General features: G+C 36.5%; 1 protein-coding gene across 1 annotated transcript in view; it reads right to left on the bottom strand.

Moving 5' to 3' along the window:
* LOC150091385 (coiled-coil domain-containing protein 174) overlaps positions 1–14,943 on the bottom strand; it is a 132,919-nt gene that overhangs the window by 84,420 nt on the left and 33,556 nt on the right. The window contains exons 3-4 of the mRNA XM_090383621.1: positions 13,587–13,687; positions 3,542–3,603 (exon numbers count right to left, since the gene is read on the bottom strand). Of these exons, the coding sequence (XP_090239747.1) occupies positions 3,542–3,603; positions 13,587–13,687 (163 nt within the window). The remainder of the gene's footprint in view (positions 1–3,541; positions 3,604–13,586; positions 13,688–14,943) is intronic.

Raw genomic sequence — 14,943 nt, 5'->3', positions numbered from 1 at the left:
CCAGACACTGTAATTTGTAAAACTTAATCCTTTCTTCTTAAGAACAACCCTTTGTTCCATTCACTAATCTTGTTGCCCTTCTCTGTACTCGTTCCAACAGTTCTACATCCTTCTTAAAATGAGGCCTCCAGACCTGTATACAGTACTCAAGGTGTGGCCTGACCATTGCCTTATACAAGGGCATAATCACCTCCTTATGCTTGCTAGAAAATTCCTGTGTATCATTGACAAGACACCATGAGCTACTCTTGTGCAGCCAGATATGCACTGCTCAGAAAACTTCATATCTGCCTGCCCAATTACCCCCAGGTCCTTTTCATTCTCTACCACTGTCAGTGTAGTACCACAGAGTTGATACATTACTCTGGGGTTACTGCTTCCCATATGTAGTACTTTACATTTGTCAATATTAAACTTCATTTGCCACCTCTCAGCCCATCTGCTCAACTTTTCTAGATCCTGTTAAAGGAGCATACTGTCATTAGTGTCCTTAACAACCCTGCCAAACTTCGTATCGTCTGAAAACTTGGACATTAAGCTTGATATACCATCATCGATATCATTTATAAATACAGAAAACAACAATGGACCCAACACTGAACCCCAAGGGACTCCACTAATAACATTAGTCCATGATGAGCAGTGTTCATTGATTACCACTGATTATGTCCCCTTATGCATGTTGTTTAAAAAAAAAAAGAAAAGGATGTCATCAGCATTTAGTTTACTCAATCCATTTAAAACCTTAAACACTTCAATCTAATTTCTAAGTGCTCTAATTTGTACAAATGAAGTCTTTCTTGGTAATAGTAGTTTTGTGTTACTGACTACTCTTGTTGCTCCTCTCTGCACCCATTCCAAATCCATATTCTTCCTATATTGAGGCTTCCACAATGTGATACTCAACATGCAGTCGAACCACTACTTTATACAATAGATAATCACCTCCTTGTCCCCACTTCTTGTATATCATTCACAGAACTGCCATTCTACCATCCTGTCTGCACTACAATCACATACGTTTATCAATGTTAAACGTCAGTTTCCATCTGCCTAATTTTTTAGGTGACATTGCAATAGTTGATGAAGTTGATTCATCATTAACTATCCTACCAAGTGTCATCTGCAAAATTACACATTAAGCTTGATATGTTTTCAGAAATATCATTAATAAATACTGAAAACAGTATTGAACTCTGAGGGGGCACCAATAATAACATTAGTCCAGCAAGAGCAGTGTCCATTTATAACTCCTCTCTATCTTCTGCCACTTCAACAATCCATAGCAGGAACTTGTTCCTAATGCCACACTGCACCAATTTGTATAGCAGCCTTTCAAGTGTAGCCATGTCAAAAGCATCACTGAAATCTAAATATATGATGTCAAAATTACTTTTTGCATACAGTTCCTTTGTTACTGCTTCATAATAGCTAATTAGATTTGTCAGACAAGATCTCCTCCTTAGCAAATCCATGTTGTGACTGCTGCATAAGTACAGAAGTAATGCAGGACCAAGGTGATCCTGCATTACTTCTTTAACCATGCTACATTATTTTCCCAAAAACACAGGTGAAGCTCACAGGTCTATAATTACTCATTTCACCTTTTAATCTCTCTCTCTCTCTCCTCTGTGAATAGAGGAAACACCGATATATCTATCGTCTGCAGGAACCTTCCTGCACCCAATCTTTTCCTACTACTTTTAATACAACTGGATGGATTCCATCAGCCCCAAGATTCAATAACAATTTCTCTTCCACTTTCATCTCACTTATCATAAAATCATTTAGCTCCCAGTTATGTTGGTATACTTCTGGTATCCCTATCCCTGAAAACTTCTTTGTATGTGAATGTAGTATCAAAATATTTATTGTTTCTCAGCAACCTGTTCAGGTTCATGAGAAACAATAACAGGATCATAAATAGTAATGCCATTGATATCTAGTGGGACAATGCAGTTCATTCTTTTCCTATTAGTTTTAAGATAAGCAAAGAATTCATTACTACTTTTCTTTGCATTCTTAGCAAGAGACCTCTCATTAATCTGACTGAACTTGCCTACCCCTTTACCCATTTCATTCCAAGAATATCCTTACACTATGCAAAAAAAAAAAAGTAGGTGTCATTTTTAAAATTTCTATAGCAATCAATATACAGATTTTAGGAGAATTAATATATTAAAATAAAAACTTCATTTACATGTTTCAATTTGCAGGTAAATGTTATCTGTAAATCAGTACTTATTACTCTACCAACAAATTTGTGTGTGAATATTGTTATGAAAATTAGCTAAGGATAAAAGTACAAGCACTCCTCGACTTATGTACTTAATTAGTTTTTTTTCATGTACGTAAGTCCAACATCTGTCTTGTAGATACAAAATACATGTACAGCACAGTAAAACGCACTGAGATGATAATCGCCAACAAACTTCATCATGTACAGCATTTTACTATTTGTAACCGAGTTAAATGAGGCTGAAAAAATATACAATGAATAATAATGTAGAGTACAGTATTTATTCAAATCTAATTTAATCTAAATACGATATGTAATTTAATTTAATCTACAATCAAATCACTTTACGATGGGCCCTCCAAAATAAAATACTGTTTACTATACGATATGTAGTAAGCGCTGGTCATTGTGATCGCGTTTGCAAACTGAATTTTAATTGTATTAAATGGCTATTCTAATAAGCTAAAATAGAAGGATTATTATCCACAGACTATAAAAGTAAAGATAAAGAACACAAATTTACACTTTACTTCCTCCAATTAACAAAATTAAATGATGCATGAAAATCGGAAGAATATTTCCCATGAGCTAGCAAAATAAAAATAAATTTATGCTTACTTACATAATTAATACTGTAACTAATTGATATTTCTGTTTGCTGACATTTTTTTTTTTTTTTTTCATTCGTAAAATTTAAAACAGTAAGAACATAAGCAATCAATAACAAAGAACATGGCATGCACAAATTGCAACTAAGACGATACGCGCAAGAGAGATATGGAGTAATAACTTTATGAAGCTCAAAAAATAGGAATGAAGAGAAGATTCTGAAAACTTATGTGTTTTATATGATGGAAGATTTCAGTGAAGGGGAACTCATTTCACCATAATACCATAACATAAAAACCCACAGAATTCTAGCTATCAGTATCATTGCAAATGCAACAAGATAGAGTTTACTACCCGTTTTTAATACATTGCACTAACATTTTTTAATACATTGCACTAAGAAAAGCTCAATAAATGGAAATTGCTAATTGTTTTTACTGTTTTATGCTAGTGACCTCCAAAAATCTGCTTCAGAAAAATATCACGAAGGCGTTCAAAATTGATTCTTATAACCAAACATAACACTTTGTGCTTTGTACATATCTGTGAGTTGTAAGTAAGTCATTTGTATGTAAGTAGAGGAGTGCCTGTAATAAGAACTGTTTATTATAAATAAAGTAAAATTAAAAGTTTAAAAATTAGATTATACAAGCAAACAAGTAATACATTAATTACTTAACATCAAACTATTACCTGCTATTATATCTCCTTTAATAAGTTGATTGTATAACCTAGTCTTTTTTTCCAAAGCTTCCCTATTAAAAAATAACAATAATAATTTTAATAAAAGAGGGGAAAAAAAAATTTTGCTTATAATTTTAAGTATTATAGGAACTATACGCCGATGAGCCAAAACATTATGACCACCTACCTAATATGATGTTGGTCCTCCACATGCAGCCAAAACAGCTCATACCCAGCGAGGCATGGCCGCTACAAGATTTCTAAATGTATCTTGTGGTATCTGGTACCAACACGTAGCCAGCAGATCCTTTAATTTCTGTAAGGTCTGTGGTTGAGATACCGCAGATCGGAGTTGCTGTTCCAACACAAACCACAAATGCTCGATGGGATTGATGTCTGGGGAATTTGGAGGCCAGGGCAATACCTGCAAGTCTTCCTCATGTTCCGCAAATCAGTCTCGAACAATCCGGGCGGTGTGGCATGGCACATTATCCTGCTAAAAGACGGCACCGCTAGAGGGGAAGACCATTGTCACGAAAGAGTGTACCTAGTCAGCAATGATGTTTAGTAGGTGGTAGATGTCAGAGTATCCTGGATCCAGATACCCTGAACCCAGGGTATCCCAGCAGAACATCACCCAAAGCATGATGCCACTGGCTTGTTTTCGTCCCACCACAGTGCATCCAGGCAGCATCACTTCCCCAGGTAAATAACAAACATGTACCCAACCGTCCACATGGTACAACAGGAAATGTGATTCACTGGACCAGATGACCTTCTCCCAATCACTCAAGGTCCAGTTTCAATGCTCGCGTGCCCATTGTAGGCGCTGTCGCCAGTGAACCGTGGTTAGCATGGGCACTCAGAGCAGCCTGCAGCTACACAGCCGCATTTTCAGCAAGGTTTGATGTACTGTGTGTTCTGACACATTACTCCCATCACCAGCATTTCAATTACCAGCGAGTTGTGCTACAGTCGCCTTTTTTTGCCACATACCATCTGGGAGAGCCCTCGCTCCCTCGAGCATCGATGAGCTGTGGTCATTCAACACCTCGCTGGCAGTTTGTGGGTTCCCCTCCTCGGACCACTTTCAGTAGGTACTAACCATGGCTGACCGTGAGCGCCCCACCAGCAGTGCCATTTTGGATATACTCTGACCCATTCGTCTGACCATTACAATTTGGCCTTTGTCAAACTTGCTTAAGTCCGTTGCCTTACCCTTCTGACGAAGAAGAGTAAAACTGATTAACATACTCAGTATCAGGTGTTTTTTATACTGTGTCCTGACCCGCGCACACCCCATAGTTCACCTGTAGGTGCTTTGATAATGTCTAATAGAAAGAAAAAACTTTGAAAATAAAAATTCGATTTTAATTTCATAAAAGTTTCTCTACTAACCATCTCATACATAATACAAACTCTGACAATTTATGCTATTATAACAAAGATCAAAATGTTCATCTTTGAATGTGACCCCAATTCATAAAGGAGGATCAAAGGGTGACACAAGTAATTACAAACCTGTTAGTTTAAATTCTGTTCTGGGAAAATTAATGGAGGCACTGGTTAAAGAAGCCCTGCAGGATCATCTAGACAAGACTTCAGTTATAGTTCAGATGCAGCATGGGTTCGTTAAGGGAAAGTTTTGTCAGACCAATTTGATTGGATACTATGATGTGATCACAAATGAACTGGATGCAAAGAATAATTTTGATATCATATACTTGGATCTTAGGAAGGCTTTTGATACTGTTGCACATGGAAGACTGCTGTACAAATTGGATCAGTGTGGTGTTGGAGGCAAACTGCTGCTATGGATAAAGGGATGGTTGAGTGGGAGAAGACAGAGTGGTAATCAATGGACACTGCTTCACTAATAACATTAGTCTGCAAAGAGCTGATGTTATTAGTTCAGTGTTGGGTCCCCCAGGGTTCAGTGTTGGGTCCACTGTTGTTTTCTGTATTTATTAATGATATCACTGATGGTATATTAGGATTGATATCTAAGTTTGCAGATGATACAAAAGTTGGCAGGGTTGTTAATGACAGTACGCTACTGCAACAGGATCTGGAAAGGTTGAGCAGATGGGCTGAGAGATGGCAACTGAAGTTTAACATTGACATATGTAAAGTACTGTATATGGGTAGCAGTAACTCCAGAGTAACAAATCAATTGTGTGGTACTACACTAAGGGTAGTAGAGAATGAAAAGGACCTAGGGGTATTGTGCAGTCAGATATGAAGTTTTCATATCTGACTGCACAATACCATAGTCAGAGTAGCTCATGGTGTCTTGTCAATGATATACAGGAATTTTTCTAGCAGGCATAAGGAGGTGATTATCCCCTTCTATAAGGCAAATGCTCTGTTAAAATGTCATGGGCAGCTTGGCGACTCATGTTCAGCTAATCTGCCACCAATTTCACAGTTAATTATCAGCCAGACACAATCTAAGTCTTTATCCTCTCCACATTCTCATCTGTTCATCTTCAATGGCTTCACATCCTTTCAAAATGGCTTGTACGATTGAAAACTTGGGCTTGGCATAAAACTTGGTCACCATAAGCTCTTTTTAACTTCTCATATATTTCCACTGCACTTTAGTTGAGTTTGATGCAAAATTTGATGGCCTAACATTGCTTGATATTCTTATTGTCCATTTTTTATGATGTAGTTAACACAAACACATGGTTGCTTACTCCGTGATAACTCGGCACGTACTGAACACGAGATGAGACTATTCTCATTGTGTGTGTGGAGAGAGTTCAAACTATATGCAATATACGTGCTTAGTGCTCCCAAGTCAGGTTTTATAAAATCATGCTAATTAATTTTGTGACATACCTTGTACTGTATGAGAGGGCATTTAAAATAGGCATCCAAAAGTAATTTATTTTGTAAAAGATATTACATGGGAATCTAAATAAAGATGAGTAACACTTAACTACATGTAAAGTAAGCAATCATTTATTGGGAATGCAATTCCCTATACACACAGAATGCTTAAAATACAAAACTAGCTTAAATACTAACAATGTTTTTATAACAACACTGGGACACCGTTATCAAGTCAGATTGAGTATTGCGAAAATTTATTTTTATTTTGTTACACAGAGCATGCTCTGTGTAACAAAATAAAAATAAATTTTCGCATTATGAATCCAGAGCACGTAGGCCTGTTTTATTATTACAGATTGAGTATTAGTATGAAATAATGAAATAGAGAAAAATGTAACCAATGTAGTGAACAGCAATTCAATTATGAAGAGAGAGAGCACACTTACAAAAAACACTAGGTTCCTGGATCATTAAACTAACTGCTCATTTTATCTGGAGACAAGTATTACTCATCTTATTTATTTACATTTCCAAATAGAAATAAATAATACTTATTGTACAGTACAATATATGGGGAAAATGTACATTACATATATGTACATTTTCCCCATATATATTTTCTCCCCCCCTGGGCTATGCCACAACCAGGGGGCATAGCCAGGGGGAAACAAATACTTCCCGCTATCCTATCCATAAACTATAAAAAATGACATTCACACGAACAATTGGTGTCTATTTTATCCCTTTGCTCCCCCGACTTCAAAACCTGGCAATGCCACTGTATACAACGCATCATGCAGCCAAAGGCCTGATATTCATAGACAAAACAATATAATAAAGTTAAAGGAAATTAGATACACTGACAAGGTTAATAAAATTTGGCATTCAACAGCATAAGAATTAGCCTTTTATTCAATGAGGCCGAAATACTTAAGTGTCCAACATAATTATACATGACTATTAATTGCAGAAACCGTCAAAATTAAATTACTTGAGAATTCTATTAATGTTCGCTGTCCACATCTAATCTCCAATTTGTAGTCTTTTATGCACATGCGTGAGACAAATAATCTCTCTTTAAGATTCATGCTCACACATACTCCGTAATTTCTATTCCTGTGATCACGACATACGGTCAAAAAACTCTGTCAGCTTCAGGAAGGAAAATCGTTTTTCAAAATTTGTGTTAAATTTTTTAAAAATTTTTAATTGTTTCCAATTTATTATTTTTTACTGTAATCATTTTGCATTAAGGTACATTTCTCTTATTCTTCTACAAAGTTTCTGTTAATGTATGTGTTAGAGGAAATAATAACATGCAAGTAAGGAAACTTGAAATAATAGAGCTTATTTCAAGTTTCTTTATTTATTTAAAGCATGGGAATAAAATTATTTATTAAGATGCAACAGAAGATGCAATTAAGATGAAACTGCTCATGATTTTAAAGAAAATTTTTAAAAATATTTTACATAAAGAAAATATATAAACTAACTGACAGCCAAATTTACATTATGGGAGTGGGGAATGGCCATGCATTTGTTTCAAGCTTTCATAACCTTCCTCTATGGTGAAACTGCCCTTGTCCGGAAAAATAAAAGTTATGTAGCACCTGCTGCCTGTTCTAACCTTGTAAGGTTCACAAGCATCGCATCTGGGCCAGCTATAGTGAAGAAAAGAAAGAAAATTTGAATACTGTTAGTGGTGGCTTATCTTGACAGGCTGAAGCACCCACTGGCCAAATCATGTTTGATATCACTTGTAGAATTGAGGGAGCCCTTCACTGGTCAGCTTGGGTGCTTGATTTGTTGGTGGCAGTGGATGCGCTGTCATCAGCAGTCTCACTGATCTCTGACATCTTGTGGATACTGACATTACACTACTACTTCATGTCAGCAGACCTGATCCTGCTTTGTATTTAGAAGACGACTCCTTGTGCAACAAACCAACGAATGTCGAGCCAATATTGTGAAGTGAGGTGCCATAATTCTGGAAGCTAAGGAAACTATGAATGTTTCTGAAAAGAGTAAGCTGGAGAGGTGAATCACGATTCTCCTGTGGTTGTAGGAAAATTGCAATTCCCCTTTTTTTAAAGGTCCTTCTCTTTTGTTCATGTTCAACTTTAGTATCTTTGGCTTTGAAGTTTGACCGCAAATACAAATGCTGGATATGCCATGTTGTTCAATCCCCCCCCTCCACTTTTCTCCTCTGAGTGTTATTTGCATGTTCCTCAATTCACAAACTCAGTTTCCAATATACTTTTCACACACAGACCTAGCGAATGTGAATTTTTTTTCTGAACTTCATGAGGTGGGGAAGGTATCTCTGCAGCTAATTATGTTCTGAAGTTGTGCAGATGGTGGTTTGTTGTGATATATGTTTATGTCTGATGCTGTGGTGTATTACACACATATAATAACAAAATACAACCTCTCCAAAACCAAGATTTTGTTAAGTGTGATTAACAGAATCATTAACCTGCACCACAGAATTGTGGGGGGGGGGTAAAACCATAGCCAGGATAGACAAGCAACAATGCCAAAGTACATCTCATCGATAACAGAAAATTAAAATACAGAGGGCCATGAAGACTCTCCCCCATTTCAAAAACCATGCATTCCAGCTGCACAGCCACAAGTACAAAACTGAACACAACAGTAAAAGGAGAGACTTCAAGGCAGCACTATTAATATAGCCCTGCCAGCAACATTAACTGAAAATGCAGAGGACCACCATTCTCTATTAACATATTTGCAGTTATGTTGCTGGCAGCAACATTAACTGCAAGTGCAGAGAAACATCATTCTCCATGCCAACTTACCTTTTTTCAGAAACATTCATAGTCATTCTTTGGCTATGAATGTTTCTATTACAGAACTACAACACAAAACAATACCAGATGACCTGCACACATGGAAGCCAAAGTAGCATGATGTCAGCTCTCACAGGACTTCAGGGATTGGTAAAGATAACAATCTAGTGGCAACCAATCGCATGTGACATTAAGCAGTGCTGACCAATGGGAGATCCAATCCAAAAAGACATGTCACTAGCAGCAGAAATCAAGTTTATTCTTTCTCTCACCACAAAGTAAAAAAACAATGCTCGTGGGCTCATTATGTTAGAACAAGCAGCTATTATGTAAATTTTCTATTTCTATAAAAAACTAGTTTTCCACAGAGGAAGATCACAAACATTTGACTGAAATGCACAGCCACACAATCATGCTCTTGTAATCTAAATTAGGCACTCAATTAGTTTGTATAAAACTACTGAGGGCTGAATTTAAATTGTTGAATTTCTTAAAAACAATTCTTAAAAATGTAAAAAGTTATCGCTTTTTCATCATAATAAACAAATCAGTTTCTTGCTACACAAAGTAGTGTTTTTATTTTAAAATTGTCTCAGCTTTTTAATTCAAGTGAAAAGCAGCTTCACACTGTTCTTTATTTATTTTCACCTGACATATTCTAAAAACGTTAAGTTTAGAAATATCTTTGAGATAATCCTTTTATGCCAGACTTCTACAATGGGAAAATAAGAGCAAGTAAATGGGAAAACTATAGTACACAACCAAATCTTTAAATGTGTACAGGAAAACAATGATCAAACGCGTAAAAGAATTGTTGCATTTCAAAACTTAACAGTACAGTAAACCTTCATTAATCCGGACCCCGGTAATCCATACGTCGCTTAATCCGGACAGCTCTAAAAAATTTTAAAAGTGTAAAAATCAAACGACGATCGGACTCAAAGGTCATATGTATTGTGTCCGAGGTCATTGGGCTGTGATGACTCACGCTGCGCAAACAACCTGGTTCCTGGCTGCAGTTCAGACAGTTGTTTGTCATTTGCTCTGCAGTTACACGCTTCTATCTTTTGTGCTGTGCAGTTAAACAATGTCTTTAAGTAAGCCTAGTAAGTTTAAGTAGGACAGAAGCGTAAGCATAAAATGCTTTCTCTTCACGATAAACTCTCGGTGATAGAAAAACTTGAAAAAGGAGCTTCAGTGTCCAGCATCTATCTTGAGTACGGCATCGCAAAACAAACCGTGTCAGACATTAAAAAGAAAAAAGTGAAATTCGTAATTTTGTTCTCAAGTTTAATATGGAAAAGAAAAAAGTAAAGTTAAACGAATGCAGATGCCTACTGATAAAGCACTAGATGATGCTGTGTACAAATGGTTTTCCCAACTTCGTTCTTGAATTTCTACTCCGCTGCTGCTTGAATTTCTATAGAAATTCAAGCAGCAGCGGAGTAGAAATTCAACTGTTTAGCCAGTCTCTCCACTGCTGTTCGAATTTCTATAGAAATTCGAGCAGCAGTGGAGAGACTGGCTAAACAGTTAGGAATTGAACAATTTAAAGCAAGCTCAGGTTCGCTTTTTAGATTTAGAAGACAGCATAACATTTCAAACAAGAAAATGTGTGGGGAAATTCTTAGTGCTGATTTTGAAGCTGTTGAGCCTTTCGGGAAACAACTGTTTTATTCAAAAGGAGAGTTATCAATTGAACCAGGTGTACAACTTTGATGAGACGGGACTGTTTTGGAGAGCTCTGCCTAAAATCACACAAGCGTCAAAGACTTAGAAAACCATGCCTGGAAGAAAAATAAGCAAGGAATGTGTTTGAGCACTGCTGTGTCGATATGCCGACGGAAGCCATATGTTAAAAACTGTCATCGTTGGGAAAAGCAAAAAACCACATGCCCTAAAACACATTGTAGTAATGGACAACCTACTGGTACACTATTACAATTCCCGCAATGCATGGTTTACAACAGAAAAAACAATGGATTAGTTCCACAAGAAAGCTGTGCCAGAAATCAGAAGACATCAAATCGAAGATTTGAAAATCCCAGAAGATGAAGTAAAGGCCTTGGTTATGCTAGATAATGCACCAACCCACCCTGATGTTGACAAACTCGTCAGTCGAGATAAGAAGAAGAAGTGCATGTTCCTGCCACCAAACACAACGTCTGTTTTCCAGCCTATGGACCAAGGGGTGATCTACACGGCAAAGCGGCTCTACAGAAATAAGTTTTTTAGTGGAAGTCCTAGAAGTCGAGGTGCCACTAGTTGGTGAAGAAGACAGAAGAGGAAAACAGACATTGAAAATTTTAAAGTCGTACAACGTAAGATCTATGATTTACAACTTTGCTGATGCTGCAAAAGAAATCAATTCAAAAATTTTGGCGAATTCATGAAAAAAACTTCTCTTAGATGAAGAGGCTAATCCAGAAATAGATGGTTGTGAGACAGAAGACTTTCACGAGACTCTACGAGGAGGGGAAAAAGCTGTGTCCTTAGCATTAGCATTAGTAGAGGCATATGAAGCAAGAAAGCAAGCTTATGCAGCATCAGCCAAAAAAAAAAAAAAAAAACCACTTCCATTTCACCCCTCCGTTCGTTCGAAATACCTGTACAGCTCAGCCTTAAATTTATTTAGGCTATCAACTTCCACAACAAGGGATGGAAGTCTGTTCCACCAACCAACTACTGGCTGGCTAAAGGCAAATTTCCACACATCTATCCTACATCTGTCTTTCCTCAATCTGAATTTATGCCCTCTCAGGTGACTATTCTGAGCAAGAGGAAGAATCCCATCGGCATTGAGCATGCTCAAACCATTCAAGGCTTTATACACCTCTATCAGATCACCTCGCCGGTGCCTAGTCTCAAGACACTGTAATTTACCTTTCTTCAAAACTTAAGCCTTTGTTCCATTCACTAATCTTGTTGCCCTTCTCTGTACTCATTCCAGCAGCTCTACATCCTTCTTGAAATGAGGCCTCCAGACCTGTATACAGTACTCAAGGTGTGGCCTGACCATTGCCTTATACAAGGGAATAATCACCTCCTTATCCCTGCTAGAAAAATTCTTGTATATCATTGACGAGACACCATGAGCTACTCTGGCAGCCCATCTGCACTGCTAAGAGAACTTCATATCTGCCTGCACAATTATCCCCAGGTCCTTTTCATTCTCTACCACTGTCAGCATAGTACCACAGAGTTGATACATTGCTCTTGGGTTGTTGTTTCCCATATGTAGTACTTTACATTTGTCAATGTTACACTTTGTTTGCCACCTCTCAGCCCATCTACTCAAACTTTCCAGATCCTGTTGCAGCAGCATAGCGTCAGTAGTGTCCTTAACAACCCTGCCAACCTTTGTATCGTCTGCAAACTTGGACATTAAGCTTGATATACCATCATCAATATCATTTCTAAATACAGAAAACAATAATAGACCCAACACTGAACCCTGAGGGACTCCACTAATAACATTAGTCCATGATGAGCAGTGTCCATTGATTACCACTCTGTCTTCTCCCCCTCAACCATCAATTTATCCATAGCAGCAATATGCCTCCAATGCCACACTGCTCCAATTTGTGCAGCAGTCTTCCATGTGCAACAGTAAAGAGGAGATAGAGTCATGGATGGAAGAAGATGATACTGGCTACCACATCATGACCGAAGAGGAGATCACAGATAGTGTAATGGGAGCAGCAGAAAGTTCAGACGAGGAGGAAGATGAAGTGAACAACAACTCTCAGCCAAAAATTAAGGTAAGCGAAGTGAAAGACCACTTGAACTTTATAATTCAGTACGTTGAACGATCAACAAATGAAAACGTATCTGCCTATTATGAACACTTAAGACACCTACGTGAATTGTTAGTAAAGGAAATAAACTGCAAACAATCACAAAAAAAGATAAGTATTTTTTTCAAACCAGTGAATATGACAAGTGATGTAAGTGAAGATGAACCAGTGCAATCTTGCTATAAGTGATTATGGACGTTATGTATTTTTAATGTAGTAAATATATGTACATATATACATATATTTACTACATATTTTTGACTAGGTACATACATATTTTTAATGTAAAATAAACATGTTTTTACTGCTATCCACATATATTATGTTGTTTAAATAAGCTTTACCCACATTACAAAGCATATTTCATATAATCCGAACTTTCATTAAAACGGACACTTCTCAGCCCCTATTAGTCCAGTTCAATGAGGGTTTACTGTATTTAGTAAAAATGCTATAAAAAGGCAGTTTTCAGTTTCATACTATTTTTATGTAAAATTAAGGAGAAAAGTGTTAGATATTATAAAATGAAAGAGTTTAATTATTAGTTAAACAGATTTTCTGTCATCATTTTGTAATATTTATTCTCTGAATTTCAAGTGAAAGCAGTACCTGGATTTCTTGAGAACATCTTCTTCTTCAGATTTGAATGCAAGATCTTTCTGTACTCTTTCTGTAATACCAGCATTGCTTTTGTTCCATACAGATATTTTCTAAGAAAATACACAAAACTTACTACTTAGAAATATTAATATAGCAGAGGTTTTCATATAAATGAAATTTAAAATAAACAACAGTAATGAATTTTCATTATGCATTTGGTGCATATCAAAGGTCAAGCTGTACAAGAAATACTGAGTATATGGTTATTAATGATACTATAAAGTGCAAAGTCGCATGATTTAAAATAATGAAGTGATTTTAAATATTCTTAAAATATGCACCTTAGAGAGAGAGACACAGTTAAAAAAATTTCTACCAAGGTAGCAACATTCAAAATGCACAGGAATTGTTAAATAAACAAAATTTAACAACCCAAATAAACCTAATTTGGCCCAAGTTGCTTTCAAAAGATGTATTCAAACACCTGCATATAGCTGAGATTTGTTACCATATAACTTCTGTTTGCTTTTGGTTCATCAAAATAGTGCTAAAAAAGGTGACAAATCCCTCCAATCAAATTATTGTCCCATTGCACATCTACCCTTTCCAAAGTAATGGAGAACTCTATTAACTGCCAACTCCTAGACTATTTTTTATTAAACAATTCCTGTACATTTTGAATGTACTACATTGGTAGAAATTTTTTAACTGTCCCTCTAAAGTGCATGTTTTAAAAATCTTTAAAATGCATGCATTTAGTGCAAATAAAAGAAGGTCAAGCTGAACAAGAAATACTGAGTATATAGTTATCAATGTACTATAAAGTGCAACGTCCTATGATTTCAAATAATAAAGTGATTTTAAAGATTTTTAAAATATGTACCTTAGAGGGACAGTTAAAAAATTTCTACCAATGTAGTACATTCAAAATGTACAGGAATTGTTTAATAAATAAAATTTAATTAAAAGAAACCCATGTCTAATTTGGCCATCCTGCTTTCAAAAGATGTTGTTGTTTGTTTGGTTTTTAGGAGCATTAGCAACTAAGGCCATATTGCTCCGGGATATGCGGTGGTCATTCCTTGACCTTTCCGCATCCTCTATTTGGTGGTGATGGGCTCGAACTCCGGTCTAATCAAGAAGGATGTGCTACGCACTGCTGCTCCTTCCCACCTGGCTATGGAGGCGCCTTTTCAAAAGATGTATTTCAAACATTATGCATATAGTCAAGATTTGCTACCATACAGCTTTTGCCCCATCAAAATAGTGCTTAAAAAAATAATAAAAAATAAAATAAATCTTTTTTTTTAAAGAGAAAGGATGACATCGCAATTCAGATGCTGAAGTCAAGAGAGCCTTCCAAGAA

The sequence above is a fragment of the Mastigoproctus giganteus genome, chromosome 1, assembly GCF_048544385.1.
Source record: "Mastigoproctus giganteus isolate SK-2022 chromosome 1, ASM4854438v1, whole genome shotgun sequence".
Lineage (NCBI taxonomy): Eukaryota > Metazoa > Arthropoda > Arachnida > Uropygi > Thelyphonidae > Mastigoproctus > Mastigoproctus giganteus.
The sequence above is the reverse complement of the archived record's forward strand: the minus strand, read 5'-3'. Positions and strand labels throughout refer to the sequence as shown.